This window comes from Piliocolobus tephrosceles, chromosome 1 (assembly GCF_002776525.5).
Source record: "Piliocolobus tephrosceles isolate RC106 chromosome 1, ASM277652v3, whole genome shotgun sequence".
Classification (NCBI taxonomy): Eukaryota; Metazoa; Chordata; class Mammalia; order Primates; family Cercopithecidae; genus Piliocolobus; species Piliocolobus tephrosceles.
The window spans coordinates 137170640-137182201 of NC_045434.1; the positions used below are offsets into that span (position 1 = coordinate 137170640).

At 39.5% G+C, this 11562-nt stretch overlaps 1 protein-coding gene across 7 annotated transcripts in view; it reads left to right on the plus strand.

The window, feature by feature from the left end:
- Positions 1–11562, plus strand: part of MCOLN2 (mucolipin 2) — a 73134-nt gene that overhangs the window by 24484 nt on the left and 37088 nt on the right. For 5 of the 7 annotated variants that reach the window (XM_023208490.2, XM_023208507.2, XM_023208514.2 and 2 more), the window contains exons 2-3: positions 3492–3651; positions 10546–10719. In XM_023208490.2, the coding sequence (XP_023064258.1) occupies positions 3499–3651; positions 10546–10719 (327 nt within the window). In that variant the 5' untranslated portion in view covers positions 3492–3498. Of the gene's footprint in view, positions 1–3491; positions 3652–4538; positions 4558–7968; positions 8075–10545; positions 10720–11562 lie in introns of those variants that run through there. The other 2 variants (XM_023208524.2, XM_023208532.3) reach the window with 2 other exon arrangements.

The following is an 11562-nucleotide window of genomic DNA, read 5'->3' on the forward strand; positions in this document are numbered from 1 at the left end:
TCATTTTATCATCAGTTGACTAATACTAGCCTATATTTCACCAGTTGGCTCATGTACTTTTGAGGGAAATGTTTTTCCTGCTAGTTTTTTCATTTTTCATCTTTCATGTTGCTCAAAGTGTTACAACTGCTCTGTAAATGCCCAAATGAAACAATTATGGAAGGATAGATAGTATAAGTAGTGTAATACAATGAGTGATCTCATAGTTATTATCTGCTACTTTGACCTTTTTCTTTTCTTTTTGCCTGAGACTTCTTAATAAAGTTTCTAAGGGCAATGCTCACATCAGTTATCATTTCTTTTTTTATATATACTTTAAGTTCTAGGGTACACGTGCATAACGTGCAGGTTTGTTACATATGTATACTTGTGCCATGTTTGTGTGCTGCACCCATCAACTTGTCAGCACCCATCAACTCATCATTTACAGTTATCATTTCTTGAACACTTAGTGGCCACTCAGTCAAAGGAACCCAGCAGTCAGAAGAATTATTTGAGGCCTCTTGAAGCAATTGGGCTGCATCAAGCACTGTCTCTTTGCAGGACACCTAGATAATATTTCCAATATAACTCTTAACTCATGGTATCATACTTTTATCTATTCACATTTGCTCCTGGAAGGCAGGAAAATGTCTCCAGTAGAGCATGGCTCACAAGGTATTCTTTTATTTATATTTATTATTATATTTATTATATAAATAATATGTGTATTATTATATATATGTATATGAGAGACTGCATCTTGCTCTGTCACCCAGGCTGAAGTGTAGTGGTGCAGTCTTGGCTCACTGCAACCTCTGCCTCCTGAGTTCAAGCTATTCTCATGCCTTAGCTGCCTGAGTAGTTGGGATTGCAGGCATGTGCCACCACACAGGCCTGTAATTTTTTTTTTTTAATTTTTTTTGTTTTTAGTAGAGATGGGGTTTCACCATGTTGTCCAGGCTGATCTCAAACTCCTGGCCTCCAGTGATCCACCCACCTCGCTCTCCCAAAGTACTGGGATTACAGGCATAAGCCACCATGCCTGGCCAGTATTCTTTAAGTATTTGATTAAATGCCTTGTTTTGCACCACTGTTTTGAGAAAACAACCTCTTTGTCCTTTTTCTTTTCTTTGATTTGGAACCACTCTGGCCTTTTCTGTAGTCCTATAAATTTGAGGACAGGCAGTTTTGATGCCTTTGGGCCTAGAATCTTGGCTCTCTTGTTACCCTTTCCTGAGGCCACAGAACGGAAGCTGAATGTACTTGAATTGTGGCAGCTGGCTGTTACTCATGTAGGTATCCGCCAAGATTGACTCAGTTCTTGCTCTCCTTAACTCTTCAGTCTTTTAAAGGTACTTCTTCACCCTCCTCAAGAAGTATGTATTGTATCTAGGATTTTTCTTTTCCTTCCTTCCCTCCCCCCCGCTACTCTCTCTCTCCTCACTCCCTCTCTCCTTTTTCTCCTTACTTTCCTCGCTCCCTCCCTCTCTCCTTCCCTCCTTCCTTCCCTTCACTTCCTCTCTCCTTCTTTCCTTGCTTTCTCTCTTTCTTTCCTCTTTTCCTTGCTTTCCAGCAGGATAGTTCTGAATAACTTAGCCCTCTAATCCTAGAAACAAGATATTTAGAAATCTATTTAAATTATTAACAACTGACAATAAGCCTTAAAATGGGCATCCCCTTTTAGGATTCTTTTAGATTTGTCAGTCAAGGCAGATCACATAGATCATCAGTCAGTATAAAAATATGTCACTTACATATTTCCAGTAAAAAATCCTTAAAAATGACCCACAATTATAAAACCTTTCCAAGAAATGAGTAACTCTAATGATTAGCATAACTTACTAGAGTTCATTCTTTACACTTACCATCAATATACTTCCTAAGGCAAGAAGTCAAACTCAAACTGGCTTAAGCCATAAAGGGTATTTGTTGACTCAAATGGAAAGACTTGGGATGGATTACTTCAGGAACAGCTGGATCCAGGAATTCAAGTATTGTTATTAGGCATAGTTTCTGTCTACCTGATCTTCTGTGTCAGCTGCAGTCTCTGGCAAGCTCTCCTTTGGTGGTGAGATAGATTTTAGGAATTCTGGACTCACAGTCTGTGCTTGAAGTCAGTGATCTCCAAACTTCGTTGATTATGTACCTAACAGTAAAAGTTGAGCAGAATAGTCCCAACATGTATATATTTCTTTATATATGATATGCTCCTAGATACTACTTTTGTGTGTTATATAATGTATATTCTTTGTTATGGTGTACATATGCTATAAGTTATATTGCTGTGTTGTATGTATATTCTATGTTATAGTAATTATGGAGTTCAATTTTTAGTTTTTAATGTAAATAATAAAATGGAAATACTAATATTTTTTATACTCCCAATGGATTGTTTTTTGCACCCCACTTTGGGGACTACAATAACAGTCCTGTGAACTATCTCTCATTGGTTCTTTTTGGCCTACCTTGAGTCATGTGCCCATTCCTGAGTCCAGAGTCTTTGAAATAGTAAAAGTAAAATTTTATTAATGTAAAGTGACAAATACCTGACTAGGCTTAAATTGAGAGATGCTATTTATCTTTTTGAAGCTATTTATATTCTGGAATCATATAATCACTGATACTTTATCCAAAAAAAGGGTCATAGTCCTTCTCTCAGTACAGAGTTACAGAACGAAGATTCTCCTCTTCCATAACAATCTAATTCCATTCATTTATACTAAGTTTCTGTAATGTCATACCTGGAGTATCATGAAAATGTCCTGTCTGGTTTTTGTTCATATACTCACTCACATACAATTCGTACGTACACACTCACACAAACATAAACACACATACTTTCTCTAGTGACAGGTGAATGCTCTATGTTAAGAAGTAGGAATTGGTGAGTCTTGTAAGTAAAATCCAATTTTTATAATTCTTGAGATTGGCCGTTTTTTTATTTTGTTTTTAATTTTTAATTTTTTGAGAGAGAGTCTCACTCTGTCATCCAGGCTGGAGTACAGTGGCGTGATCTTGGCTCACTGCAACCTCCTCCTCCTAGGTTCAAGCAGTTCTTCTGTCTCAGCCTCCCTAATAACTGAGATTACAGGGGCCCCCCACCACACCCAGCTAATTTTTGTATTTTTAGTAGAGATGGGGTTTCACTATGTTGGTCAGGCTGGTCTCAAACTCCTGACCTCAAATGATCTGCCCACCTCAGTCTCCCAAAGTGCTGGGATTACAGGTGTGAGCCACCATGCCTGGCCAAGATTGGCCATTTTGAACAAGATGGGTAGCTACGTGGAAAAGTAGGAGGTAGAGGGTCTGGAATAATTTTTCATGTGGTTTTAGAAATGGGAGACGGTCCCTGCCATAACTAGAGTTCTTTTTTATGCTGTGTTCATAAAGAGGCTTTTCAGTGTATGACATGCCATATGTACCAGCTCAAGTTTAGGGAAAGCAAGTTACTTCAAAAGGAGCTGAGAGAGAGGCTTTCCTGGGTATTTAAAATTAATCTTCTGTGACAGAAATGCAATGGCACATCATGATTCTGAGATGAAAGAAGAATGTCTAAGGGAAGACCTGAAGTTTTACTTCATGAGCCCTTGTGAAAAATACCGAGCCAGATGCCAGATTCCGTGGAAACTGGGTTTGCAGATTTTGAAGATAGTCATGGTCACCACACAGGTAACTTATATTATTATTTCATTTGATTTTTCCCTCACCCCAAGACAAAACTCTTTTCATGTGTTCTGTACTTGACTTTTGTTCTGAAAAGCCCACACTCAGGTTCCTAAAACTAAAATTATGTTGACTCTGGAGAGCAGAGGGTAGGTTGAAGTTCTGTTTAGAAGACAATCTTAGTAAGAGATCCTGAGGTCCTCTCTGTACAGGTTCTGTAAATGCTGAATAAATGTCGATCTGTGGTGAGGGGTTTCTATGTCTGAGTGACACACATTTGTGTTCTGGAACTCTCTTTATTAAACACAGCTTATTCAAATATACTTTCAAAATCTGCATTTTTTTGTCTTCAGACTTACAGAATCCTAAGTTTTCCTTGTATCGTATCAATGTGCTCTAAGTAAACACTGATCCCAGGCACTATCAGGATTATACAAAAGCTGCATTTAGACCTTTTGTTCAAGTTCATATTGTTGAACTCTTTATTACCGGTATCAAAACAGCCATCAGAGTTTTCCTCTAGTTTTGGGGCCTATATTGCTGAACCAGTATTGGGGAGGCTTCTCTATAGGTCAAAGGTCCCCAATCCCTGGGCCATGGATCTGTTAGGAACCAGGCTGCACAGCAGGAGGTGAGTGGTAGGCAAGGGAGCAAAGCTTTATCTGTTTTTATAGCTGCTCCCCATGGCTTGCAGTACTGCCTGAGCTCTGCCTCCTGTCAGATCAGTGGTGGCATTAGATTCTCATAGGAGTGCAAACCCAATTGTTAACTGCACATTCAAAGGATCTAGGTTGCACGCTCCTTATGAGAATCTAATGCCTGATGATCTGTCAACTGTCTCCCACCACCCCTAGATGGGACCTTCTACTTGCAGGAAAACAAGCTCAGGGCCCCCACTGATTCTACATTATGGTGAGTTGTATAATTGTTTCATTATATATTACAATGTAGTAATAATAGAAATAAAATGCACAACTAATGTAATGCACTTGAATCATCCTGAAACCATTACCCACCCACCCCCACCCCCACCCACCCGCTTCAGTCCCTGGAAAAATTGTCTTCCACAAAACCAGTCCCTGGTGCCAACAAGGTTGGGAATCATTGCCATAGTTAACTATATTTGAAACATATGCCCTTTTAAACTGATTAGGGATATGTGGCTCTATTGGCAAATAATCATTCTGTTATCAGTGTAGAGGTGTGTAAGATGTTATTTCTGGAACATAAAAATAAATACTTAAAAATACCTTTATGTAGTTTTAGAAATGGGAGAAGGTCCCTGCCATAATTAGAGTTGCCTCTTTATTCTGTGTTCATAAAGAGGCTTTTCAGTGTATGACATGCCATATGTACCAGCTCAAGTTTAGGGAAAGCAAGTTACTTCCAAAGAAACAACAAGGTTGACATGCAAAGACATTGTTAAATGTGTATGCTTATTGTTAGCTTATTTTCATTCTCATTCTTGGTTTTGAAGTTTTGGTCTTGGCAACCAATAATGTATCTATTCTAGATATAGGTCCTGTCCTCAGAATTTGCAGTGTAGGAATATAGATCAGTTAATTAGGCTGCTTCTAGCTTTGTCTTATGCCTACCTTTCTTATCCATATACATTCGATGCTAATATCACCTTAACTTTTCGTAGAATAGCCTTTATTGTGTCACTCTCCTGTTCAGAAACTTTATTGTGTCACTCTCCTGTTCAAAACCCTACTTCCTGTAATCCCAGCATTTTGGGAGGCCGAGGCGGGTGGATCACGAGGTCAGGAGATCGAGACCATCCTGGCTAACACGGTGAAACCCTGTTTCTACTAAAAATACAAAAAATTAGCTGGGCTTGGTGGCGGGCGCCTGTAATCCCAGCTACTGGGGAGGCTGAGGCAGGAGAATGGCATGAACCTGGGAGGCAGAGCTTGCGGTGAGCTGAGATGGCGCCACTGCACTCCAGTCTGGGTGACAGAGCGAGACTCGTCTCAAAAAAAACAAACAAAACAAAAAACAAAACACAAAAACCCTACTTTCCAAGAAGAAAATTTCACCTCTCTAGCCTGGAATTCAAAGAGTTCCAGTCTCCTTCAACTTGTCTTTCCAACAAGTTTTCATCTGCTATTTCCTACCCAAATCCCAGTCAGACAGGCCAACCCAATGATTCTCTTCCACATCCTGTTTGTTCCTCCAAGTCCAGGGTGATTCTTTTTCTCCCTCACCTTTCAGGTACTATTTGAAGTCCCATCTCCCCCACTGGGTCTTGCCTGACCATCCAGCACATGGTTTTCTTTAGTACTTCTTCCTGTCTACATGACTGATTTTATTTTTTATTATTTTTTCAAGGTGGGGTCTCTCTGTGTCACCCAGGCTGGAGTGCAGTGTCACAATCATAGCTTACTGCAACCTCGAACTCCTGGGCTCAAGAGATCTTCCCACCTCAGCCTTTTAAACAGCTGACTAAAGGCACATGCCACTGCACCTGGCTTTTTATTTTATTTTTGTAGAGATGGGGTCTTGCTTTGTTGCCCAGACTATATTTGAACTTGTGGTTTCAAATAGTCCTCTCACCTTGGCCTCCCAACGGGCTGGGATTACAGGCATGAGCCACTGTGCCCGGCCTACTAATTTTACTTTAAATAACAAAATATTTCTGGGAACTATAGTTTACTTTTCATATGGGCATACCCTGTTTCCCCTAATAAAATTGGGAAGGATTAAACTTTTGTTTCCATATAGGATCATTCTAACAAATTTTGCTATTTGGGTGATATCTAATTGGAGCAGATTTCTTGTTTACCATTCCTTGCATAATATCTCACTTTTCCCTCCCTCTCTTTTTTTTTTTTTCTTCTTCTTCTTTTTTTTTTTTTTTTTTTTTTTGTGCTCCATCCTCAAGTCTAATGGGATGGGTATGAGGGCTGATGAGAAAGAAAAAAAAATTTTTAAATTCTTACTCTGAATTCTGCAGTAATTTATAATCTTGAGGGAGGTGTCTACATTCTTTTGCTAGTTCTACTCTTTCTCTCCCATATCTTTTGTACACAATTAGAGCAGTATCTTGTTTTTACCTGGTACAGAATATTTTATCCTACATTGATTTCATAATGAGGCCTTAAATTCACAATCTCTGCCAGACTACACTTATAAGTAATTATTTTTCTGTCTTGTATCATACTCTCAGCAAATCTTAATGTCTAATTAATGGGACTAGGATGCATTTTGCTGTCAACACCTTTAAAAAAAAACCCCAGTCATTTGGACAATACCATCTTCCCTTACTCTTACTCTGCAGTGAGTGTTTGGTTCTGTCATAACAAGAAAGGGACTTTGCAGTTTCCTCCCCAGGATTTGTCTCCTTTAAGAGATGATATAAAAATCCCAACCTTCCCCAGTGCTGAGCCATGCATTTTGATCTTGGCTTGTTCTATGAATAGAATGGAGGAAATTTCTTGCTCCTGATGCCAGATAGGGGAGGTTCCAAGCAGAGATTACAACAGAGTCCTCTCATCCCCAAAGCTGAGTTTTGATGAGCTCTGAGTTTAAGGTTGTGGCTTCAAATATCAGCAAACTATATACTACTTTCATGGTCAATTTGTTCATTCCCTAGTTCACATTTTTTGTTGTTGTTGTTTCTTTAGCTTCACTATTAATGTGGGAGGAATGGGTCTCATATCCCTGCCTCTAGAGTTAAATTGGCAGCATTTCAGTTTAAGAGGTTGTGGGGCCAAGCGGTTGAGAGAACAAACAGACTCTAGAATCAAACGGACCTGGGTCCAGATCCTTACTCTAACATTTTCTGGATATTCCAACCTGGATAAATTACTTGACTTCAGATGTATCAAATGGGATTATATTCATCAGCTGATTCAGTGTTTGACATTGTGATGGGCATTATTTCATTTCCTGAGTATATAATAGTAGGGAAAAAGGAAAAACATTCCTGTCCTTGCAGAGCACAGTGTAATAGCTCCCTCATAGGGTATTGAGAATTAAATGAAAAATAATAAATTTTAGCACAATGCCTGGTTCTCAACAGATAAGAGTTGTTATTCAGTACCATGCAGTGTTGTTCTTTTCCACATTGTATCCCAGCTTGACTCAGAGTAAGCACTCAGCAAACTTTGATTGAAGAACTTCATTCATGTGTGGTGTGTATACCAGTTTTTTCATATGTGTCAGTAGTTTTAATAAAACTTTGAAGCAATCATGTGTGTGTTGTTTCCCTGGTTTACATTTTAGCTTTCAAGAGCAACATGACCTTTTCTGGCTTCTACAGGCACCATTGACAGAAATCACATGCTTAGAACTTATAACCTTCTGTTGCTTAATTTTCAGCACAAGTTGGAATGATGTGGGACTTCTTATCTGATGTTTTCCTTAGAATAGCTGAGTTTTAGCAGTTGCACAATCCTTTGACACGGCATTTGAGGAATGTGACATGGTGAGTCTCAAATGCTGAACAGTAGCATCTGTGTACATTCTCAAGTGATAGTTGCCTTTCCTAATTTTGAAAAGCTAGCACTTAAATTTGTTATAAGAAGCATCCCAAAAAACTTTTTCAGCAGAAGGAAGTTGTTTTTATAGCATAACAGAGATGACGTTGGAATTAGACTTGGCTTCCATTCTGGTTAGGTGAGTTAGGCAATTTAATGAAGCTAAATCTCAGGTTCCACATACGTAAAATGGAATAATAGTAGTAACATTTTCATAGACCACTTGGGGTAAAGGAGACACTGCATGTAAAGCAGTTAGCACAGTATCTGGCATATAATAATTGCTGAAAATGGTGACGATTTTTCCTAATCGTTTAGTATTTTTTAAAACGACAAAATATAAAAGCTAAAAAATGTAAACTGTGAAAAAACCTTATGCCTATATGTTGTTTGCATATGCAAATTGATATTAGCTATTTTACTTTATTTTTTTAGAGACAGGTCCTGCTATATTGCCAAGGCTAGCCTTGAACTCCTGGGCTTAAGTGATCCTCCCACCTCGGCCTCCCAAGCAGCTGGGACTATAGCCACAGACCACCTCACCCAGCTAAATTAACATTAGTTTTATCTGAATTGTTCAGAATTGTGTCTTGTATATTATTGTTTAGATGTATCATATTGAACCATGGAATGACAACAAATAACAGAACTGTCAGTGTCTTCTAGTTACACTTGCTAATTTTACATATGAAGAAAACAGTCCCAAAATTTGGTGGCTTAGTTGAGTGAGGACTTGGGGCAAACCTTCTAGTCTCATTGTTTTATAAGGCAGCTGAAGAGATCACTTAGGGAGGTGGGGAGAGGTGTGTAGGACAGGGCTTATAGAGATTTGACTACCATCACTGCCTGTGTGTGTATGTAAGAGAGACAGAGAGGACACGAATGAGAGTGCATGCATGTGAGAGAGTGTGAATGTACGCTTGTGCATGTGGGAGTGCGTGCGTGATCGGGTATTTGTGTAGCTGTGTGTGTAGTTTCCTGGGTTTTTTGTAAACTTTTGGTGTTAATTTCCTCCATTTTTGGGTTCCAAGAAAAAACTTTCACTTCTGGTGAAGAGAGCCCTTGGGTGCCTGAATTCTACCAGAATACAATTACAATGAAAGGGAGAATAAGTGGGCATTTTTCGGGAGTAGGTGGATGCTTGGTGACAGTGAATGGGTTTGACATCATACAAGTAAAGCATGCTCTGTTATTCTTTTTTTTTTTTTTTTTTTTTTTTTTTTGAGGCGGAGTCTTGCTCTGTCGCCCGGACTGGAGTGCAGTGGCCGGATCTCAGCTCACTGCAAGCTCCGCCTCCTGGGTTTACGTCATTCTCCTGCCTCAGCCTCCCTAGTAGCTGGGACTACAGGCGCCCGCCACCTCGCCCGGCTAGTTTTTTTGTATTTTTAGTAGAGACGGGGTTTCACCGTGTTAGCCAGGATGGTCTCGATCTCCTGACCTCGTGATCCGCCCGTCTCGGCCTCCCAAAGTGCTGGGATTACAGGCTTGAGCCACCGCGCCCAGCCGTTATTCTTTCATGTGCTTTGATACTGTAGAATTTGGTGAGGGAAACTCTCAGGTGTAAATTTTATACAAGAATTCTTACAGAGCTGAATTAATTGAATTCTTTTGACAACTATTACCTCCTAGCTGGAGTAAGTATTTATGTAGGCTACTTTTCAAAAAACACTTTTAAAAGACATATGTAAAACATAGTTGTGATTTTAAAAAATACTACAATTTCTAAATCTTTTTTTTTTTTTTCGAGGCGGAGTCTCACTCTGTCGCCCAGGCTGGAGTGCAGTGGCCGGATCTCAGCTCACTGCAAGCTCCATCTCCCGGGTTTAAGCCATTCTCCTGGCTCAGCCTCCCGAGTAGCTGGGACTACAGGCGCCCGCCACCTCGCCCGGCTAGTTTTTTGTATTTTTTAGTAGAGACAGGGTTTCACCGTGTTAGCCAGGATGGTCTTGATCTCCTGACCTCGTGATCCGCCCGTCTCGGCCTCCCAAAGTGCTCCCAAAGTGCGGCGGCTCAAGCCACCGCGCCCAGCCAATTTCTAAATCTTAAATCAATACGATGAGTTACTGCTTTACTAAGTAATCGATTTTGGAAACAATTAACTTGAAATCCAAGTATGAGAAAAATGGATTGAGACTTAGCTGATTTGGATTCTTTCTTTCTTAATTAAAGGCCAGTAGGGTCACTAGTCATTGGGAGCAGTGATCTCTTCTAATTTTATGCTACTTTGAATTGCTGGTGTAGCTTGATGGGGTTATTCTTCTGTGGGACTTGTATTTTGACATTGATGCTATTAGTATAAACCAAAAAAATTGATATTCTTTTCTGATGTTTATAGGTAATGGTTGATGATAGTGAGAAGATATTTGCCTCCCCGATATATGGTATAATTCATGTATTTCTATTTTATTTTATTTTTTAGCTTGTTCGTTTTGGTTTAAGTAACCAGCTGGTGGTTGCTTTCAAAGAAGATAACACTGTTGCTTTTAAGCACTTGTTTTTGAAAGGATATTCTGGTACAGATGAAGATGACTACAGCTGCAGTGTATATACTCAGGAGGATGCCTATGAGAGCATCTTTTTTGCTATTAATCAGGCAAGTGTTTTGTTGTGAATGACCTATACTTTAACAATGTATTGATATGTGGCCTTGTCTTAGCAAACAAACAAAAATTATACATATGTTAAAATATTCTAATGTAAGTTTTGCAGTCTGCCAAAAAATGTTTATTGCTATTTCTCAAGCTACATTTCTTTCTTTTTTTTTTTTTCTTTTTTTTTTTTGAGACAGAGTCTCCCTCTGTTACCCAGGCTGGAGTGCACCGCAAGCTCCACCTCCAGGGTTCATGTCATTCTCCTGCCTCAGCCTCCCGAGTAGCTGGGACTACAGGCACCCGCCACCACGCCCAGCTAATTTTTTGTATATTTAGTAGAGACGGAGTTTCACCGTGTTGGCCAGGATGGTCTTGATCTCCTGACCTCGTGATCCGCCTGCCTCGGCCTCCCAAAGTGCTGGGATTATAGGTGTGAGCCACCGCATCCAGCTTCTGAAGCTACATTTCCACACAAAAGAGTTTCCTATTTTGACTTTTTAAAAAAGATTTATCTTTTTAATTTATCACTTCATACCTACTGCTTTTGGAAAATTACCCCAGATCAAATAGCAAGAGTAGATTTTTAATCTCAGAAGGCTTGATGAAAGCTTAGTATAAAATCAAAGATTCCAGCCTGGCATGGTGACTCATGCCTGTAATCCCAGCACTCTGGGAGGCTAAAGTGGGTTGATCCTTTGAGTCCAGGAGTTTGAGACCAGTCTGGGCAACATTGTGAAACCCCATCTCTACAGAAATAAATAAATAATAAAATAAATAAATAAACAAACAATCAAGGATTCTGTGGCCTTAATTGTGATGTTTTAGCATTAATAACCCTAGCTGAA